Raw genomic sequence first — 22,837 nt, 5'->3', positions numbered from 1 at the left:
AATCTCTGCAGACCCTACAAGTTAGGGGCTCAATCTTACAAGACTGCCCCCCACTTCAGATGCCAATTGGATATCCCAGGTGGTCACCTGAACTTCTGACCAAGCAGCTAAATTGGGGGTTCCTATGCCCCCCTCCTCAGTTTTGATAATTTGCTATAACTCACAGAACTCAGGGAAACATTTTACTTACTATTACAGGTTTATTATTAATAGAAAGGATATTATAAAGGATACAAATGAACAGCCAGATAAAGAGGTACATAGGAAAAGGTACAGAAGGGTCCTGAGCACAGGATCTTCTGTCCTCTTGGAGTTTGGGGTGCACACCCTCCTGGATGTGTTCACCAACCTGGAAGCTCTCCAGGGTTTTTAATGGGGTTCCATTATGTAGGTATAATTGATTAAATTATTGGCCTTTGGTGATTAGCTCAATCTCAAATCCCTCTCCCCTCCCCAGAGACTGGGGGATGTATGACTATAGGTTTCAACCATCTAATACCTAGTTGGTTTCTCTGGCAATCAGCCCCCATCCTCAAAGAGTTACATCATTAGTATAAACTCTAGTATGGTTGACATGGGCTTGTTATTAATAATAAAAGACACTCCTATTACTCCTATCACTCAGGAAGTCACAAGGGTTTAAGAAGCTCTGTGCCAGGAATCAGGCAAGAAGACCAAATATATATTTCTTAATATATCACAGTATCACAGATGCCTTCTTAGGTTAGTACCTGTGGGTCTCCCTCAGCAGCTGTCTGGTCCCAGGGCACTGGGCTTTTTGGAGAATTTGTTCTCTGTGGGCTAAACCAGAGGGCTGACTGCTCGGACAGTGTGATCTAAGGCTTGCCAGGCTGTGGAGCCTCCTTTCTAAACTATTCCTCCTCTGGGTCTCCAGCTGAACTCTTCTGCCATTGGCCTCTTATGTATTAGTGTCCCTTGGGGCTCTGGCCTGAGCACTCTGCTCAATCCTGTCTCCTTTCAGAGAGATCCCACACTGTGTGACTTTAGCTACCACTTCTGTGCTGATGGCTCCCACAGCTTTAGCTCCGTTCCTGATCTTGCTCCTGACAGGACTCGTGTCCTTCCTGCTGCGTGCCAAGTGTCTCCACCTGCATGTTCCCCAACACACCATGTCCTCTTTGCTTTTGCAGTTTTTCTCAGCTCCAGTTGAGATTGGTGACCGCTGTCATCCAGTTGCCTTTAAGATACCTGGGTGTTACCCTTATGCCTTCTGTACTCCCCCACAACCAGTTAAGGGGCAGGTTCTGCTCTTCTTTACATTAGTCCTTCTCTATCTCACAGTTCCCATCCTACTTGTTTTCTTTTTTTTAAAAATAAGTTTATTTATTTATTTTTAGCTATGTTAGGTGTTTGTTGCTGCACATGGGCTTTCTCTAGTTGTGACGAGTGGAGGCTGCTCTTCGTTGTGATGCATGGGCTTCTCATTGTGGTGGCTTCTCTTATTGAGGAGCACGGGCTCTAGGCACACAGGCTTCAGTAGTTGTGGCACATGGACTCAGTAGTTGTGGCTCACAGGCTCTAGAGCACAGCCTCAGTAGTTGTGGTGCACACGCTTAGTTGCTCTGCAGCATGTGGGATCTTCCCGGACCAGGGCTTGAAACTGTGTCCCCTGCATTGGCAGGTGGATTCTTAACCACTGTGCCACCAGGGAAGTCCCCTCCCATCCTACTTGTGAGCATCATCTTCCACCTGGGTTAGTACAGAGTCTTTCCTTTCTCCGCCCTCCAGGTCACCCACCACATTTCTCTTTCCATCCATTCACTTTCAAACTATCTGTGAGTTTTGTATCTCTCATAGGCAGCAATTGTTTTTTTATCCATTCTAACAATCTCTGCCTTTTTGGAGTGTTTAATCAGGTATTAAATAACCTTATAATTTAATATAGTTTAATATAAATATAATTGTTGGTATGGTTGGATATATATCTACCTTTTAGCATTTAGTTTTCTATTTGTCCCCTCTGCTTTTGTTTTCTGTTTCTTTTCTCTTGTGTGTGTGCTTTTGTGTGGACTAACTGAATTTTTTTTAGAATATTATTTACTTCAGTACACCTCTTTGTACTGTGAGTTTAGTGATTGCTCTAGGGAACGGTGTACATCCTTAACTGTTCACAGTCTGCTTAGAGTTACCATTGTATCGCTTGACACAAATTTGAGAAACTTACCACATGCCTTCCACAATGTGCTTTCTACACACACCGCTCCCTTGATAGATTTCTCACAGTTTTAAAGTCCATCATTTCATCACTCACAGGCCTTTGTCCTCTCTCCTATAACTGAGTGACTTGCCATCCTTAAAATCACTGTTTGGCCTCCATGCCTTTGTTTATGCTGCTCCCTCTGCAAAGAAGGCAGTTTCCACATCCCTAACACTTTCACCCTGATGGCCTTACATATTGCTCTCCCTGCCAGAATGTGAGCTCCTTGAGGTCAGGTGCCACCCATGACTGTATCCTCAGCAACCAGGACTGGGTCAGACTCAGTCTTCAGTTAATATGTGTTGACCCAAAGTATAAATGACAATGGCTTCCAATGCTACCAAGAATGTAAAAGCATACTAGATAAGTGATCATAATAATCTCTGATCTATGAACATTATAAAAAGTCCTGCCTACATTTTCCCCACGTGACTCAATGTCATTTCACCTTCAGCAGAGACCTGTGTCATTCAAGGATGTAGTAGTGGGCTTCACTCAAGAGGAGTGGCACAGGCTGAATCCTGCTCAGAGGGCCCTATACCGGGATGTGATGCTGGAGACGTACAGCAACCTTGTCTCAGTGGGTAAGAGCAGCTCTGCCACACAATCTAGATTATGCTTAAATGACCACCTTGCCTTTTTCAGTTGCTGGAAGTAACTCAAGTACCTAGAATCTCTGAAGTACCAAGTATTTTCTGTGTGCCAGACACTGTTTTAGCCACTTTTAAAATATTAACTCATATAATCCTCACAAGAACCTTATGAGATAGGTACTGTTAGTACCACTATTTTACACATTTGGGAACTGAAGCAGGTAAGGTGAAGTAACTCGCCAGTGTCACCCATGAAGTACCTAGCAGAGCCAGAGTGGGACTTCAACCCACTCTGCAGTCTGGCTGCACAGTTTGCATTCCTAACCCTTATACTGTGCTACCTCAGTAATCTTGGCTTGAGTTTCGGTGGTCCTGGATTACTAGTTCCTTTTGAGTTCTGGACAAAGTGTGTGTACAGTCTCCTCCCAAGTACAATGTCTGTTGTGCAGCCTTTAATGCTGGCTGAGTGGCCCTGAAGACCAAGGAGCTCAGCCCAAGGCCTGGATCATTTCCCTGGAACAGGTTATGAAGGCACCAAACCATATGTGATCCTCAGGCTGGAGCAGGAAGAAGCACCATGGATTTGTGAGGCAGCATGCTCGGGCTGCCACTGTCGGGGTAAGTAAGATAAATCCAGCAAAAGATGTACTATGGGAGATGGCACCTTTGGGATTTTGTTCAAGGTCCAGCTCTTTTTTTTTTTTTTAAGAACTTTTATTGAGATACAGTTAACATACAATAAACTGCATATATTTAGAGTATACTATTTGGCATCCCAATCTCCCAATTCATTCCCCCCCCCAACCCTCCCCACTTTCCCCATTGGGTGTCCATATGTTTGTTCTCTGCATCTGTGTCTCTATTTCTGCCTTGCAAACTGGTTGATTTGTACTATTTTTCTATATTCCACATATATGTGTTAATATACGATATTTGTTTTTCTGTTTCTGAGTCACTTCACTCTGTATGACAGTCTCTAGGTCCATCCATGTCTCTACAAATGTCCCAATTTCATTGCTTTTTACAGCTGAGTAATATTCCATTGCATATATGTACCACATCTTTTTTATCCATTCATCTGTTGATTGACATTTAGGTTGCTTCCATGTCCTGGCTGTTGTAAATAGTGCTGCAATGAACATTGGAGTGCATGTGTCTTTTTGCATTATGGTGTTCTCTGGGTATATACCCAGCAGTGGGATTGCTGGGTCATATGGTAGTTCTATTTTTAGTTTTGCAAGGAACCTGCATACTATTCTCCATAGTGGCTGTATCAATTTACATTCCCACCAACAGTGAAAGAGCGTTCCCTTTCCTCCACACCCTCTCCATTTACTGTTTGTCAATTTTCTGGTGATGCCCATTCTAACCGGTATGAGGTAATACCTCATTGTAGTTTTGATTTGCATTTCTCTAATAATTAGTGATGTTGAGCAGCTTTTCATGTGCCTCTTGGCCATCTGTATGTCTTCTTTGGAGAAATGCCTATTTAGGTCTCCTGCCCATTTTTTGATTGGGTTGTTTGTTTTTTTGATATAGAGCTGGATAAACTGTTTATATATTTTGGAGATTAATCCTTTGTCTGTTGATTCGTTTGCAAATATTTTCTCCCATTCTGAGGGTTGTCTTTTCGTCTTGCTTATACTTTCCTTTGCTGTTGAGAAGCTTTGAAGTTTCATGAGGTCCCACTTATTTATTTTTGTTTTTATTTCCATTACTCTAGGGGGTAGATGAAAAAAGATCTTGCTGTTATTTACTTCAAAGAGTGTTCTTCCTGTTTTCCTCTAGGAGTTTTATAGTGACTGGCCTTACAGTTAGGTCTTTAATCTATTTTGAGTTTACTTTTGTGTATGGTGTTAAAGAGTGTTCTAATTTCATTCTTTTACATGTAGCTGACCAATTTTCCCAGCACCACTTATTGAAGAGGCTGCCTTTTCTCCATTGTATATCCTTGCCTCCTTTGTCATAGATTAGTTGACCATAGTTTATCTCTGGGCTTTCTAGCCTGTTCCATTGATCTGTATTTCTGTTTTTGTGCCAGTACTATACTGTCTTGATCACTGTAGCCTTGTAGTATAGCCTGAAGTCAGGAAGCCTGATTCCACCAACTCCGTCTTTCCTTCTCAAATTGCTTTGGCTATTCGGGGTCTTTTGCATTTCCATACAAATCGTAAAATTTCTTGTCCTAGTTCTGTGAAAAATGCCACTGGTAATTTGATTGGGATTGCATTGAATCTGTAAATTGCTTTGGGTAGTATAGTCATTTTCACAATGTTGATTCTTCCAATCCAAGAACATGGTATATCTCTCCACCTGTTTGTGTTGTCTTTGATTTCTTTCATTAGTGTCTTATAGTTTTCTGAGTACAGGTCTTTTACCTCCTTGATTAGGTTTATTCCTAGGTATTTTATTCTTTTTGTTGCAAGGGGGAATGGGATTGTTTCCTTAATTTCTCTTTCTGATCTTTCATTGTTAGTGTATAGAAATGCAAGAGATTTCTGTGTGTTAATTTTGTATCCTGCAACTTTACCAAATTCACTGATTAGCTCAAATAGTTTTCTGGTGGCATCTTTAGGATTTTCTATGTATAGTATCATGTCATCTGCAAACAGTAACAGTTTTACTTCTTCTTTTCCAATTTGGAGTCCTTTTATTTCTTTTTCTTCTGTGATTGCTGTGGCAAGGACTTCCAAAACTATGTGGAATAGTAGTGGTGACAGTGGACATCCTTGTCTGGTTCCTGATCTTAGAGGAATGCTTCCAGTTTTTCACCATTGAGAAGGATGTTTGCTGTGGGTTTGTCATAGATGGCCTTTATTCTGTTGAGGTAGGTTCCCTTTACGCCCACCTTCTGGAGAGTTTTTATCATAAATGGGTGTTGAATTTTGTCAAAAGCTTTTTCTGCATCTATTGAGATGATCATGTGGTTTTTATCCTTCAGTTTGTTAATATGGTGTATCACATTGATTGATTTGCATATACTGAAGAATCCTTGCATTCCAGGGATAAACCCCACTTGATCATGGTGTATTATCCTTTTAATGTGTGGTTGGATTCTGTTGGCTAGTATTTTGTTGAGGAATTTTGCATCTAAATTCATCAGTGATATTGGTCTGTCATTTTCTTTTTTTGTAGTATCTTTGTCTGGTTTTGGTATCAGGGTGATGGTGGCTTCATAAAATGAGTTTGGGAGTGTTCCTTCCCCTGCAATTTTTTGGAAGAATTTGAGAAGGATGGGTGTTAGCTCTTCTCTAAATAAAATTCACCTGTGAAGCCATCTGGTCCTGGACTTTTGTTTGTTGGGAGATTTTTAATCACAGTTTCAATTTCATTACTTGTGATTGGTCTGTTCATATTTTCTATGTCTTCCTGATTCAGTCTTGGGAGGTTATACCTTTCTAAGAATCTGTCCATTTCATCCAGGTTGTCCATTTTATTGGCATATAGTTGCTTGTAGTAGTCTCTTATGGTGCTTTTTATTTCTGTGGTGTCCATTGTAACTTCTCCTGGTTCATTTCTAATTTTATTGATCTGAGTCCTCTCCCTCTCTTTCTTGATGAGTCTTGCTAGAGGTTTATTGATTTTATTTATCTTCTCAAAGAACCAGCTTTTAGTTTTATTGATTTTTGCTATTGTTTTCTTTGTTTCTATTTCATTTATTTCCACTCTGATCTTTATGATTTCTCTCCGTCTACTAACTTTGAGTTTTGTTTGCTCTTCTTTCTCTAGTTTCTTTAGGTGTAAGGTTAGATTGTTTATTTGGGATTTTTCTTGTTTCTTGAGGTAGGATTGTATTGCTATAAACTTCCCTCTTAGAACTGCCTTTGCTGCATCTCATAGGTTTTGGATCATTGTGTTTTCATTGTCATTTGTCTCTAGGTATTTTTTGATTTCCTCTTTGATTTCTTCAGTGATCTGTTGGTTATTTAGTAGCGTATTGTTTAGCCTTCATGTGTTTGTGTTTTTTACAGTTTTTTTCCTGTAATTGATTTCTAATCTCATAGTGTTGTGGTCACAAAAGATGCTTGATATGGTTTCAATTTTCTTGAATTTACCAAGGCTTGATTTATGACCCAAAATGTGACCTGTCCTGGAGAATATTCCATGTGTACTTGAGAGGAATGTGTAATCTGCTGTTTTGGGATGTAATGTCCTATAGATATCTATTAAATCAAGCTGATTTATTGTGTCATTTAAAACTTGTGTTTCCTTATTAATTTTCTCTGTGGATGATCTGTCCATTGGTGTCAGTGGGGTGTTAAAGTTCCCCACTATTATTGTGTGACCGTCGATTTCCTCTTTCATAGTTGTTAGCATTTGCCTTATGTATTGAGGTGCTCCTATACTGGGTGCATATGTATTTATAATTGTTATCTCTTCTTCTTGGATTGATGCCTTGATCTTTATGTAGTGTCCTTTCTTGTCTCTTGTAACATTTTTTATTTTAAACTCTATTTTATCTGATATGAGTTTTGCTACTCCAGCTTTCTTTTGATTTCCATTTTCATGGAATATCTTTTTCCATCCCCTCACTTTCTGTCTGTATGTGCCTCTAGGTCTGAAGTGGGTCTCTTGTGGACAGCATACATATGGGTCTTGTTTTTGTATCCATTCAGCCAGTCTGTGTCTTTTGGTTGGTGCATTTAGTCCATTTACGTTCAAGGTAATTATCGATATGTATGTGCCTATTACCATTTTCTTAATTGTTTTGTTTTTGTTTCTGTAGGTCCTTTTCTTATGTTTCCTGCTTAGAGAAGTCCCTTTAGCATTTGTTGTAGGGCTGGTTTGGTGGTGCTGAATTCTCTTAGCTGTTGCTTGTCTGTAAAGCGTTTGATTTCTCTGTCAAATCTGAATGAGATCCTTGCTGGGTAGAGTATTCTTGGTTGTAGGGTCTTCCCTGTCATCACTTTAAATATATCGTGCCACTCCCTTGTGGCTTGCAGAGTTTCTGCTGAGAAATCAGCTGTTAACCTTATGGGAGGTCCCTTGTATGTTATTTGTTGTTTTTCCCTTATTGCTTTTAATACCTTTTCTGTCATTAATTTGTGTCAGTTTGACTACTATAGGTCTTGGTGTGTTTCTCCTTGGGTTTATCCTGCCTGGGACTCTCTGCGCTTCCTGGACTTGGGTAGCTATTTCCTTTCCCATGTTAGGGAGGTTTTCAACTATAATCTCTTCCAGTATTTTCTCAGGTCCTTTCTCTCTCTCTTCTCCTTCTGGGACCCCTATAATGTGAATGTTGGTGTGCTTAACGTCCCAGAAGTCTCTTAGGCTGTCTTCAGTTCTTTTCATTCTTTTTTCTTTATTCTTCTCCACATCAGTGATTATCACCATTCTGTCTTCCAGGTCACTTATTCGCCCTTCTGCCTCAATTAATCTGCTATTGGTTCCTTCTAGTGTAGTTTTCATTTCCGTTATTGTGTTGCAGATCTCTGTTTGTTTGTTCTTTAATTCTTCTAGATCTTTGGTAAACTTTTTTTGCAACTGTTTGATCTTTGCTTCCAGTCTTTCTTCAAAGTCCTGGATCATCTTCAGCATCATTATTCTGAATTCTTTTTCTGGAAGGGTACCTATCTCCTCTTCATTTAGTTGTTTTTCTGGCATTTTATCTTGTCCCTTCATCTGATACAAAGTCTTTTGCCTTTTCATATTCTCTGTCTTTCTGTGGCTGTGATTTTCAGTTCCATAAGATGAAATACTGCTGATACTGCTTGATTCTGCTGTCTGCCCTCTTGTGGAGGAAGCTGTATAGGAGGCTAGTGAGTGCTTCCTTATGGGAGGGACTGATGGTGGGTTGGGCTGGGTGGGTGGAGCTCAGTAAAATGTTAATCTGATTTGGTGGATGGAGCTCAGTGACACTTTAATCTGCTTGTCTGCCAATGGGTGGGGCTGTGTTCCCACCTTGTTGGTTGTTTGGCCTGAGGCTACGCAGCACTGGAGCTTACAGGCTCTTTGGTGGGGCTAATGGTGGACTCTGGACAGGCTCACACCAATGAGCACTTCCCAGAACCCCTGCCACCAGTGCCTTCATCTCCTCGGTGAGCCACAGCTGCCCCCCACCTCTGCAGGCAACCCTCCAACACCAGCAGGTAGGTCTGGTTCAGTCTCCTATGGGGTCACTGCTCCTTCCCCCTGGGTTCTTGTGAGTACACTTTTTTGTATGCCCTCCAAGAGTGGAGTCTCCATTTCCCCCAGTCCTGTGGAGGTCCTGCAATCAAATCCCACTGGCTTTCAAAGTCTGATTCTCTGGGGATTCCTCCTCCCGTTGCTGGACCCTCAGGTTAGGAATCCTGACATGGGGCTCAGAACCCTCACTTTAGTGGGTGGACTTCTGCAGTATAACTGTTCTCCAGCTTGTGAGTCACCCGCCCAGCATTTATGGGATTTGATTTTAACGCGATTGGGCCCCTCCTACTGTCTCTTTGCTGCTTCTCCTTTGTCTCTGGATGTGGAATTTTTTTTTTGGTGAGTTCCAGTGTCTTTCTGTTGATGATTGTTCAGCAGTTAGTTGTAATTCTGGTGCTCTTGCAAGAGGGAGTGAGCGCATGTCCTCCTACTCCACCATCTTGATTCCTCTCTATCCTCCAGGGTCCAGCTCTTAAAAGCCTTAGAGCTTTGAAAGCAGCTGGGGACAATTCAGCCTTCTTGGTGACCCTTCAGCCTCCGTACATCCCACCTTCCTGTGTGCTTGCTCCATCTCCCTTTCTCCAGAATCCTTGGTCTCTCTCTTGAGGTTATCATTACACTTTCTCTTTCACATTCTGGCATTCTTACAACTATGCTTCTGTGATTCTCCTGTTCTTGCTGGTTCTTTCCTGTTCTCTATTTTAACAATTTTTGGGTAAAATGCCCCAAACCTGCCTGCCATACTCACAGGCTCACTTCCCATCCTTTCCCTAATCTCTTATGTTATCCCTGTTATTCCTTCAGTCACAGAGGAGGAAGCAGTGAATTCCAGGAAGTGACCAGGAACAGTTGGGTAGTGAAGAAGGCTGAGCTTGGCCTGTTTTAACCACCTCTATTTAATATTCAGAATAACTGCCCCTCTCCCATCAGCTCTGTAAAATATCTCAACAATAATCACTGGTACCCTGAGTGCTGGTAACCTACTCTTTAGGATGCCTCTGGACTTCTGCTTCTCCAGTAGAGTCATGAGCTTAGCAACACGAGTCAGTACCATCTGCTTCCAGATCTCTTTATGCCATTGGTGTTATAATCACATAATTGAATTAAATATTATATAAACCCCCAAAACATTCAAGTAATTTTCATGCTTCTCCCCAAAATAATGTCTTTGAGATTACCACCATCCAGCTTTCACTGGTTGTAGTAGCAGCAGCAACAGCATTAGAATTCCTGGCCAGTACTCAGTGTGTGCTCACTTTGTACCAGGTCTGTTCTCAGTCCTTTACATATATCAACTTATTCAACCCTTACAACACCTGTGAGGTGTTTATTACCAGCCTTTATTACCCCATTTACAAATGATGAAACAATCACAGAAAGGTTAAGAAACTTGTCTAAGGACACATAACAAAGTAAGGGGCCAGATGGGGTTTTGAACCCAGGTAGTCATGCTCTAGAACCAGTGTTTTTACCCATCACACTCTGGTGCCTTCTGAGGTGTGTTTTGCTTCGTGACATGTGCTCATCAACCTTTGTGAAATCATTGTAACCTGGCTATCAACTGCTTTTTCTTTTCCCTCTTTCAAGAATTTTATGTAATGGGAATTCCCTGATGGTTCAGTGGTTGGGACACCAAGCTTCCACTGCAGGGGGCACAGGTTTGAATTAAGATCCTGCATGCCATGCATGTGTGTGGCGCACACACACACACACACAATTATATAATAACTGCAAAAAAAGAGAAAAAGTATCCAGTTAGCCTTCCTTTCTAAGTGCCCTGTATCTTCTATTTTCCTGGCTGCAACCCAGCCTTTTCCTCCCAAGGGACTGCTGCATTTTCTGTTTTCCAAACTTGATTCTCTTCTCAGTGGTATAACTCCCTCAAAGAAGTCCATTCTGAGACCATATGATGCTCACAGCTGGCCTCCTTGCCATTTTGACGCCTTTTGTCCCCCTTGTACCACCTAGACTCCCCTACCCTCCGTTTTACCAGTCTGTGGATAATCTCCACAGTTGTATCCACTCACCCCTGTTTTTTGTTGGACAAAAACTGAAGTCATCCTCCTTTCTACTTGCTACCTCCCCTCCACCCCACACGCACACAAGTACACACATATATGTACCTCAGCTTCTCATTCCAGAGTTTTGCTACTGTGAGCTCATTTTGAGCCTTCTGTCTTTGTCACCCTCTCTAATTGTTCTATGCATATGTGCTAAGTTTTGTTGTTTTTCATTTGAGAAATGACTTTAAATCTTCCTGTCTACTTTTCATTTTCTACTGACATCTCCTAAAATTGGACCCAAATTACTTCATGCCTGAATGTCTTTAAGTTAGGGGTTCTTTGTCGTTTTCGTGTCATGGAACTCTTAAGCATTCTGATGAAGCCTAATAGACCCTTTTTTTTACATATTAAAAAAAATAAAATCCATAAGATTACATGCAAAACAAATTACTAAAACACAGTAATTACTGAAATAAAATTAGAAAATGCAATATCAAAATATTAATGATATTAGTGATAATAGTAGATATACTTTGTTATTTGTACATTAACTAATGAGATCTAGCATCAGGTCAAATAATTGCCATGATCTCAAAGTAGAGATGATTGTAAACCTATTTTGAGAAATCTTTGACCGCTATACTGTGACATGAAAATACCTTATTCACAGACTAGGACAAAGTTACAGTGTTTTTTTGTTCACATTCATGATCAAAGGGCATGCTCAATTGTAGTTAGAACTTAGTGAAAATAAAGATGTATTTTTTCTCTGTCCAAATAAACAGCTCCCCAGATTTCTATATACCAAGTTAAGAGCGCCTGCTTTAAATTCTAGTTAGCTTCATTGATTCCTTCTTTTATCTAGTTCATCTTAGAGCCCTTGCCATTTATTTTATTACTAACTAGCTCAATGTGGTAAATTCCCTGACTACTATAACAGTGCTTGTCAAACTCTTAATGTGATACAAAGCCTCTGGGCAATTTATTAAAATACAGATTCTGATTCTGTAGGTCTGGGGGTGGGGCCCAAGATTCTGCATATCTGTCAACATATCAGTTCCCAGATGAGGCTGACAGTGACCACTGAGAACCATACACTGGGTGTTTTATGACATTTGAACCCCTTTCCTCTGTAACAGGAATCAGCAAACTTTGGCCTAGAGGTCAGCCACCTGATTTTGTGAATAAAGTTTTATTGGAAAACAGCTGCACCCTCCTTACATTTACATACTGGCTGTGTTCTCACTGTACAATGGGATAGTTAAGTAATTGTGACTGAGACCATATGGCCCACAAAGCCTAAAATATTTACTCTCTGGTCCTTTAAGAATCTGTTTGCCAATCACTGCTCTGTAATATCCTCTCTTCTTCAAAGTTATTTCTCTGTATCCTCTGTGACATGTTCCATTACATTTGTGCCAGTTTCTGAATCTTCTATACTCATATGACACTTTTCCCTGCATTGGCACCTTTAGTTATGACTCATGCTCTCTATTCATATACTGTGCACCCTTTAAATTTTTAGGGCATTTCTCAAATAGTTTTATTCCAGATCATAATAAAAGATTCATAAGGAAAGGTTTGCTGTACTTTCTCCAGAAAACATTTGGCAAGTTAACGTCCAGAGGCAAAGACGGCAAGACATGCTTTTGAGGCAAGGTACTTTCATCAGCAAGAAAACGTTGCCCAAGGAAAGAAGCCATGAATGTAGTAAGTTTGGGAAAATATCACATCTGAGCACTGATCTTTTTCCTTCAATTCAAAACCCTAATAACTGGGACTCTTGTGGAAAGAGTGTGAACCATAATTTAGACTTGAATGGTTTTAAGAGAAACTATTCAAAAAAGCAAAATGAGTGCTATGGATATGAGAAATTGTTACAACATACAAAGCATGATAGAAGACCTAATGGAGACAAATTCTGGGAATGCAGTCACTGTGAGAAAGCTTTCAGCCATAATCCAGCACTTATGTATAAACCTGCAGTAACCAATTCTCTTGTGTACAAACGTAAGAGGGTTCCACCTACAGAGAAGCCCCACGTCTGTAATGAGTGTGGGAAAGCCTTCTGCTACAAATCTGAATTCATTAGGCATCAAAGAAGTCACACTGGGGAGAAGCCATATGGCTGCACTGACTGTGGAAAAGCCTTTTCACATAAGTCAACCCTCATTAAACACCAGAGAATACACACTGGGATAAGACCCTTTGAGTGTTTTTTTTGTGGGAAAGCCTTCACCCAGAAGTCACACCGCAGAGAACATCAGAGGACACATACAGGAGAGAGACCCTTTGTGTGCAATGAATGTGGGAAGTCTTTTGGTGAGAAGTCATACCTCAATGTACATCGAAAAATACACACAGGAGAAAGACCCTATCGTTGCAGAGAATGTGGAAAATCCTTCAGTCAAAAGTCATGCCTCAATAAACATTGGAGAACTCATACAGGAGAAAAACCCTATGGATGTAGTGAATGTGGCAAAGCTTTCTACCAAAAGCCAAACCTCAGTAGACATCAGAAAATTCATGCTAGGAAGAATGCTTATAGGAATGAAAACCTAAAAATTATAGGAAAGACTTGAGTGAGATATTCTATTTCATTATATGTGGAGGAATTCATCCTTAGGAGAAATCTGAATTTGGACCAAGTGTTTTATCATAGGGCAGGTCATGTTCCAATTGTGATAGAAAGTTTTATACTAAAGATTATAGAAAATATTTTATAAAACATAAACATGTTCACTCTGGCTTATAAAAGTTTAAATGATAACAATACAAAATACATGTGAAGAAAATTAGAGGTATATTATGGTAGGTCCCACAGTGAGCAACATAATAAGCACTATTTATATTTTAGAATGATAAATGTGAATTTAATATAAAGTATGGATATCAAGCACATATGTAGAATTCCATTCACCAAACTTTTCCACTCTAAGTATCACCATTGTCTTTTGGTATCATACAGCACAAAAAATGATAATAATAATAATATGGCCAAATATTTTTTTTTTTTTAAAGCTTTAACATATTAAACCAGCACATTTTCTCACCTTCTTGTAATACATGTAAATGGCCATCACATTTATTGTTGGGCCCTTTTCTGAATAATAATGTTTTTAATGTCTTTTGTTAAGTTTGCCAAAAACTTTATTAAATATTTTTAATTTTAAAAGGGCACTTGTTTTGCCTTTATTATTTTAATATATAAAAGTTTTAATAATAATACATAAATTTAAAATAAATAATTTAAACAAATTATTTGCTTTTCTCTTTTTAATGTTGAAAAGATAAAGCTAAGGACAAACATACAGGAGAAGGCCATGTGAACTGAAGCCTAAGATCAGTCATGTGGCCCATAACCAAGGAATGCAGCAGCTACCAGAAGCTGGAAGAGGCAGCAAAGAGCAGATTCTCCCCTAGAGTCATTGGATAGAGTATGGTCCTATTGACACTTCAGTGATTATCTTGTATCAGTGATTTCTGATTTCAGATTTTTGGCCTTGTGAACTATGAGAGAATAAATTTTTGGTTGTTTAGCTACAAAAAAAAAAAAAAAAAAAAAAAGCTAAGGAATAGTTTCACAACCTGATATTCAGTGAACAAAATGCTATAAATTTATGGCTCAGCACACTCATTATTTAACAGAAAGTACTGTGGCCTTGGCAGATTGTGCACTATTCCTATTTTCTTAGTCTTGCTTAAAATGCCTTGCAGCAAGTTAGTAGGAAAGACACTTTTTATATGTCTTGTAATTCAGAAAGGTTTCACACACAGACCAATGAAAGAGAGTTCCTTTGTTTCTCTTTTTTTTTTTCTGCAAATTAATTCAGCAACACTGACTTTTCTTCCCTATACATTTCTCTGTGAATGTGCCAGACTCTAAATACCAAGTTTTTTCATCATTCCAGTTCAGAGTCCACTTCCTTGAGCTGCCATGTCATCTATATAAGAAAAGAAATGGCCACATTATTCAAGATTTGACTCCCATGGGACTTCCCTGGAGGTCCAGTAGACAGGACTTGGCACTTTCACTGCTGTGGCAGCAGGTTCAGTCCTTGGCTGGGGAACAAAGATCCTGCAAGCCGTGCTGCACAGCCAAAAAAAACAAAAACAAAGATTTGCCTCCTTCTAAGAATTCCTGATAGTGAATGAGAAAGGAAACATAATCACAGCTAAAGATGTGATTAAAAGAATGATGTTTTGTGCAACTGTAGTTCAACATATTTTTGAAATAGTAAATAGACGCTATTCCATCAAAATATAAGCTATGAAAAATTGCAATATAGTGGAAAACTTTTTGCTGATGATTGTATATCAATACAATTGGTATTGATTGTATACCAATAAGTGAAGATACTAGTGATTTTTGAGTTAAAAAGTTAATTTTCTAAGAAGGCAGCATATAGAAATAAAGAGGTTTTCTCTGTAAACATCTAATAATTTATATGCACTTCTTTTGGAATTACACTAAATCTAAATGATTTGTTTAAGTGATGTGAAATGATCTTAAATTCCATATAGAAAAATAAATGCCTGAGAATCTAGATGAGTATGAAAAAGAAAATTTCATGCCAAATGTTAGAATATAACATGAAGTCATTCTAATCAAATTAATATAGGATTGGCAAAAGAACAGATAAATATTGATACATCAGTGGAACAGAACAGAAAGTACTGAAATAGACCTCAGTGTGTATGAGCTTTATCATGTATGGAAAATGTGCAATTTCAAACCATCGGGGAAAGGAACTGTTTATTTAAAAAGAATTCTGGCACAACTGGCTTTTTAATCAGGAAGAAAGTAAAGTTACACCAACAGCACAAACCACATGAAAAAAAAATTCCAGGCAGTTTTAAGATTTAAATTTTTTAAATAACACTAAAATTCTTGAAAGAAAATGAAAGGAGACTACATGTACAATCTAGGAATTTGATTAACTTTACCAACCCAGGACCCTCAGAAACAGTTTAAAAATAAATATTTGACTACATAAAAAGTACAATCTTGCGTGGCAAAAGATGCCATCAATAGTCGATAAACGATGGATTGGGGGAAAATATTTGCAAACCCAATCAGAAAGAGTGCTCTTTGTACTGACAGGAAAAAAATAACCCAATAACAAAACATGGCAAAGAATGAATAGACAGTTGAGAGAAGAGCAAATCCAAGTGGCTGATGGACTTATCAAAAAATGTTTAGTCTCAGTAGTTGTTGGAGAATGCAGATTAAAGTTATAATGAGCTAACAGTATTCAATAAAGCTGATGAAAGAGAGCAGGAATGCTTTTTGCTGTCAGGACAAAGGATGTTCTTAGACACTGCTGGTAGAAACATAAATTGTTACAGATCTTTTGAAAAGCAATCTGACAACATCTATTATAACTTAAAATGCTTATGCCACTTTGGGAAATCTTCTCTTAGAAGTAAAACCCCAATACATAAGGGACATGTACATTTATTGTGAATTGTTCCCAGTGGCCAAACCACTAGAATCAAAATAAATGCCCATCGGTAGGGAAATTGGAAGAGGGAAGGAACTAAAGTACGTCCATTCCATAGGATGTTTATATAGCTGTTAAGGTGGACAAGTTAAAACTATGCTAATGGACTTGAGTGGAATTCCAGAATGTTTTCTTGAGAGAAGAAAGCAAGGTAGAAGTAAGTGTGTATAATGTGAGTCTGTTTTTGTAAATCAGTTACAAAATGCTTCTAGGTGTTTATGAGTGATAAACATGTATCATATATGTTTGCGGTAAGATTTTATATGCATGGAGAAAAGTATCGAAGAGTATGCATTCGGCTGTGGGGAGGTGGGTGATGCAGGTGGGTAATGGGAGAGTCAGAGAGGGAGAATGAAAGCCCAGAAGAAAAATATGTGAATAACTGAACCAAGTATGATATGTCAAATATGTGTTTAAGAAATTTGAGGGGGAAGCTAGAACTCTACTAATTTGTGGAGATATTTGTGGTATATTGTTAAGTGAAAAGAGAAAATTTCAGACTCATGTATATAAATCTATTTTCTTAAAACACGAATATGTGTATTTATGCATGTGTGTGTGTTTATATAAACAAAGAGAAAAGTGTGGAGGGATATAAAACAAGGTATTAATTTTCATTGGTTACCCTGGTGGGGTACGGAAATGTAAGTAGTTGTTTAATTTATATATCTTTGTATTGTTTTATTTGTTACAAACATATATTACTTTTGTAATTTGAAAAACAAAATAAAGGGGGGAAAGTGTTTTGAAATACATGAAGCCTTGCAAATGTTTTTATTTTCTGACAAGATGGCACCCTGGCCTGGTCTATTGCCTCTCCCCAGCTCAGTTTTTGGGATATCACCAGAATAAAAGAAAATGTGTAGATCTAAAGAGCAAAAGGCAGTACTTTGAGAACCCCTCAAGTAGAGAGAGGGTTTTTTTTTTGTTTGAGATAATTTTTGACATAAAAAAGTTGCAAAACAGTTTCCAAATAGTTTTCATGCAGCTTCCTGTAATGTTAACATCTTTTATAAGCATAATAGAATTATCAAAACCAGGAAATTAACATTGATATAATACTAGTAATTAAACTATAGCCCGTCCCACTGATGTTCTTCGTCTAGCCCAAGATCCAGTCCAGATTCCACATTGCATTTACCTGTTATTTCTCTTTAGTCTCTTCCAGTCTATGATAGTTCCTCAGTCTTTTCTTATCTCTAATGACTTAGACACTTTTGAACAATACTGGCCAGTTTTGTAGAATATCCCTCAATTTGGGTTTGAATCAGTGGGTTATGCATTAATATTACAGAAGTGATGCATCTTCAGTGCATCATAGCAGAGGGTACATGATGGTGATAAATCTTATTGGTGATGTTAACCTCAATCATTTGACAAGGTGCTGTCAGATTTTCCCAGATGTATATAGATAGATGATAGATAGATAGGTGATAGATATAGATATATATAGTAGTTAAATATCTTGGGCAAGATACTGTGCAGAGAATTTTTAAAAAATACATGTTCGCCCCAGAGATTCTGTTTGATTAGCTCTGGCAGAGGGTTCAAGCATCCTCAGTAATTCTGATGGTCAGACAAGGGTGGGCCTCTGATATGGATCACATCCCTAACCATTAGCCCTAAAACAAAGCATCCTCCTCACAGAACAGATAGTAATGAGAAACAATGATGACATTTGTTAACACCAGTCTGCAGCTTTGGCAACCTAATTGTGTTAGTTATCTAGTGCTACCTAACAAATTATCACAAATTTAGTAGCTTAAGCCAACCCACATTTGTTATTTCACAGTTTCTGTGAGTCCAGACACAGCTAAGGTGGGTCCTCTGGTTCAGGTCTCACAATGCTACAATCACAGTGTTGGCCGGAACAGTGGTTTCATCTGATGTTCAACTAGGGAAGGAGCTGCTTCCAGGATCACATGGTTGTTGGCAGAATTCAATTCCTTGTGAATTGTTGGACTGAGGGTCTCCATTTCGTGCTAGCTGTGGGCCAGAGGCTACCCTCAGCTCCTTGCTACATGGGCCTCTCCAAAGCCCAGCTCACAACACAGCAGCTTGCTTCAAATAAGGAGTCTGCTACCAATACAAAATTTACGACCCCGCCCCCAAGTGAGCAACAGTCAATGAGCAGCCTGTTAGAGGTCCCTTGAGCCAACCAACTGTCAGTAGAGAGGTGGTAGTCAGGAGGAGAGTGAGGTAAGAGGCAGATCCCTGTCTTCTTGCTGGGGCCCTCCAGCTACCCAGCCTGGGGCTGGCTGGTGAACTTGGGAGGGCCAGGGGCAGGGAACAGGCTAGAGGTGTGTACTGCAGGGCTCCAGAGCCCCCGCCAAGACTGCCTACTGGGCCGGCCCAGGCCCTGAGGTGGCAGTGAACCTCTTCCCCATCCCTGCTCTGTGATCTAATGGCAGCTGCAGTCTGCATGGGACGCAGTCTACGGGACCTGGCCCCCGGCGTTTGGTTGGCCTAAGGAGCCTGAGGGCCAGTTGGGTCCTGGGCGCCTGGCTCCCTCAGCAATGAGAGGCTGGGCAGGGTCTGGGGACCTGGCCCCGAGGGAGCTACCACTGAGATCTGCCACTTCACCCAGGCCTGGGCACTGGCAGGAGAACCCAGACTGGGTGCTAGAGGAATGCTCTGGGGCAGGGTACCCCCCACTCCCTGCTTCCACAGGGACCCCTTTCTATTAACCAGCCCTGGACCTCGAAGGGTGAAAGTTGTGCTTGAGAGCTTGGCTTTTTTTTTTTTTAATTTTATTTATTTTTTGGCTGTGTTGGGTCTTTGTTGCTGTGCACCAGCTTTCTCTACTTGTGGCAAGCAGGGGCTACTCTTTGCTGTGGTGCACGGGCTTCTCATTGAGGTGGCTTCTCGTCTTGGAGCACAAGCTTTAAGCGTGTGGGCTTCAGTAGTTGTGGCTCGTGGGCTCAGTAGCTATGGCTCCCAGGCTCTGGAGCACAGGCTCAGTAGATATGGCACACGGGCTTAGTTGCTTCATGGCAGGTGGGATCTTCCTGGACCAGGGCTCCAATCTGTGTCCCCTGCATTGGCAGATGGATTCTTAACCGTTGCACCACCAGGCAAGTCAGTACCTTGCTCTTTATTGATAGAACAGAGAGTAACATTTTTTTTGGTGGAGATTTACAGGGACATCCTTACCTAACTTTGACTTGACCTCAGAAGCAAAGGATCTGAGCGGGCCGCCCCCGCCCACCCCCACCGGCCGGCATGCTCTAGGTGCTACGCGGAGATCCTCCGCATCCCTGCGAACATGGCGCTGCAAGCGGCGCGAAGCGAGCGGGCTGCGGTGTGCAGCCTGCGCGCCATCTCTGCACCTAATGCGCCCTGCCCGCCGCGGCCCTGGGGACTGTGGGCCGGTGCTGTCCGGGCGCTGCGCACCGGCCCAGCTCTGCTCTCCGTGCGTGAATTCACAGACAAACATGAATGGGTAACAACAGAAAACGGTGTTGGAACAGTGGGAATCAGCAATTTTGCACAGGAAGCTTTGGGAGATGTTGTTTACTGTAGTCTGCCTGAAGTTGGGACAAAATTGAACAAACGAGGAATTTGGTGCTTTGGAAAGTGTGAAAGCTGCTAGTGAACTCTATTCTCCTCTATCAGGAGAAGTAACTGAAATTAATGAAGCTCTAGCAGAAAATCCAGGACTCCTCCACAAATCTTGTTAGGAAGATGGTTGGCTGATCAAGATGACACTTGGTAACCCTTCAGAACTAGATGAACTAATGAGTGAAGAAGCATATGAGAAATACATAAAATCTATTTAGGAGTGAAAATGGAACTGCTAAATAAACTAGTTTGAAACAACTTAATCTAGCATAGTTTTCTCAAATTAGTGGTGGATAGGTTTTTTAAAAGCAAGTTTTAGCAAAAGAAACTACTTGCAACAATATTTCCTGAAGACAATAACCCCTTAACTTCTCAATGACTTCAGATAAACACTATGCATCTTTTTCACAGCAACCTATGATTTTTAGGCTAGGCTCCAGTTATAATATTCAGAATTCCTGAAATTATCTGTGGTAAAACTAGTTATAAAAATTATGTAATTTAAGGATAACAGTGTTATCTTAAGCCTTATATATAATATCGTACTTGCTTACAGCCATCCCTGGATTTGGGTCAAAATACTCAGTGATCTTCCCACTGGAAATAACTGGCAGTGGAGGAAAGTTTGTTAGTTGTATAGTGTCCGATGACGAACATTACTATCTTAATTTTGCAATATACTGTGTTTGCTGGTGCTATTTTTATACAGTGAAGCAACAGCCTTGCAGGAAAATAAACAGTTTAATAATAAAATATTTACCTTCATAATTAAAAAAAAGCAAAGGATCTGACACTAAGAAGTCTGCAACAATTAACCATGCCTCCCCTCACCTTTCCTATAAAAGGGCTTTGCTGAAAGCTTTTCGGGAGTTTCGGGGTTTTTTTTTTTTTTAAGGCATGAGCCACCCATCTCCTTGTATGGTTCTGCAATAAACCTTTCTCTGTTCCAGCTGTGTGTCTGGCCCATGGACTTGTGTTTACCCAGTTACCTACAAGTGCATTCTGAGCACTTACTATTAACCAGGCACTGTTCTTGGCATTGGGGATACAATAGCAAACAGAAAAGGAAACATAATTGTCAGTGAGCAAAAAGTAAACAGGGAAAGAGTATATAAAATAATAAGAGTATCAGGACTTCCCTGGTGGTCCAGTGGTTAAGACTCTGCACTTCCACTGCAGGGGGTGTGGGTTTGAATCCTGGTCAGAGAACTGAGATCCCACATGCCACGTGGTGTGGCCAAAAAACCCCAAAAACTAAATAGATAAATTAATTAAATAAAATAGGAGTGTTACCAAGCCCGAGCCTGCCCTGCTCACTGCAGGATAGGCCAGTAAATTGGGAGACAAGTTGTTGGGGCAAGGAATAATGACTTTAATTGGAAAGCTAACACACCAAGAATATTGCAGACTAGAGTCTCAAAAAACCATCTTCCCTCAGTCCAAATTCTGGACTCCTTTTACATAGGGAGGGGGAGGGACCCACTGCAGTGCCAACCAATGGCTGAGGGGTTACTGCTATAGGTCGTGCCTGCACCAACCCTATTACTTGGAGGGGGGAGGGAGTGAAATTTTACATACAGTAGCCAAGAAAGGCCTCTAAAGTGACCTCTGCATAAAGACCTGAAATAAATGAGGGACCTAATCATGCACTTGTCCAAAACAAAAAACAAACAAAAAAAACAACCTACTGCAGGCAGAGGGAACAGCAAATGCAAAGACCCTAAAATAGGGAGTGTGCCTGGAATGTTGGAGACCAGCAAGGAAGGTGTACTATCTATTGCTGAAAAGCAAACCAGCCCAAAATTTACTGACCTAAACCAACAAGAAACACTATCTCACAGTGTCAGTGGGTCAGGTTGGGAGCGCCATTGGCGCTGCACTCCCCCAAGTGCAGCTTCTTTCCCCTTGCGCTGTCCTTGCCCAAATCTTTGTCCACCCAGGGCCTCTTTGCCAACCCCAGCAAGCCAGAGCCCAAGTGCCTTTTGCACTTATTGGAAGGTACCCCCTTGCCGTGGCCTCTTTGGTTTCCCTACCCAGAAGCAGAATATAAGCTGCCTGATACCTCCTCTAAAGCAGTGGCACCCAGGATGCCCTACCTTCCGCTAATAAAAACCGGTTGCAGGGTGCCACCATCTTTCTTATGACTGATGCCATGTTGGTTAAGAGGAGCAGCTGGCTGTTGTATTGCTGCAGAGGTGGCAGCATCAGAGCTGGGGTCCCCACAGAAAGGATGAGAGCAGGTCGGTGTCAATTTTCTATCCTATCTACAAGCAAAAACTGGGCCAGAAAAAGATTGGAGAATTGCCAGAAATATCTTTGAATATTTGAAACTTATTACATTGTACACTTTAAGTAAGCACAGTTTATTGTATATCAATAATATCTCAATAAGTAACTAACAGGGCAAGAAATAAATCTTTAAAACAATTTTTATAATGAAATGCACCATTGTTATTTTAATATTTTACTTTAATTTTTAATATATAGTTGAATATTTTAAAGTATTCATGTATTTTACATACCTTAATTTGTGTAATATATTTGCTGCAAACCCAAAAACCAACCTGATCTCCCAAAAAAAGTCTTTTCACACATATGAAGCATTAATGTGAAAATAGTCCCTCTGAATTTATTTAAAAACCATGCCTGCTTTCAAACTCTACGTATAATCTACTACTGGCATATTTTAATGGTCTGAGAGGCTTTTTCATCAGGAGTCATCCTGATGTGGGACTTCAGATGCACTGTTTTTTCAGATATGTCTGGTAGGTGGGAAGGAGAGAGTGGAGGCAGGACCAGTTACATAATCTGTGGACCTAGGACAGCCCTAAA

At 40.3% G+C, this 22,837-nt stretch overlaps 1 protein-coding gene and 1 pseudogene across 5 annotated transcripts in view; both read left to right on the top strand.

The window, feature by feature from the left end:
* ZNF793 (zinc finger protein 793) overlaps positions 1-17,267 on the top strand; it is a 32,279-nt gene extending 15,012 nt beyond the window's left edge. For 4 of the 5 annotated variants that reach the window (XM_057712526.1, XM_057712527.1, XM_057712524.1 and 1 more), the window contains 3 exons: positions 2,673-2,802; positions 3,334-3,429; positions 12,540-17,267. In XM_057712526.1, the coding sequence (XP_057568509.1) occupies positions 2,673-2,802; positions 3,334-3,429; positions 12,540-13,522 (1,209 nt within the window). In that variant the 3' untranslated portion in view covers positions 13,523-17,267. The remainder of the gene's footprint in view (positions 1-2,672; positions 2,803-3,333; positions 3,430-12,539) is intronic. The other variant, XM_057712528.1, reaches the window with a different exon arrangement.
* A 2,442-nt stretch (positions 17,268-19,709) lies between these two features.
* LOC130838856 (glycine cleavage system H protein, mitochondrial-like) lies at positions 19,710-20,223 on the top strand (annotated as a pseudogene).
* The last annotated feature ends 2,614 nt before the right edge of the window (positions 20,224-22,837 follow it).

The sequence above is a fragment of the Hippopotamus amphibius genome, chromosome 16 (assembly GCF_030028045.1).
Source record: "Hippopotamus amphibius kiboko isolate mHipAmp2 chromosome 16, mHipAmp2.hap2, whole genome shotgun sequence".
In the NCBI taxonomy this organism is placed as follows: domain Eukaryota; kingdom Metazoa; phylum Chordata; class Mammalia; order Artiodactyla; family Hippopotamidae; genus Hippopotamus; species Hippopotamus amphibius.
This window is presented reverse-complemented; position numbering and strand designations above follow the sequence as displayed.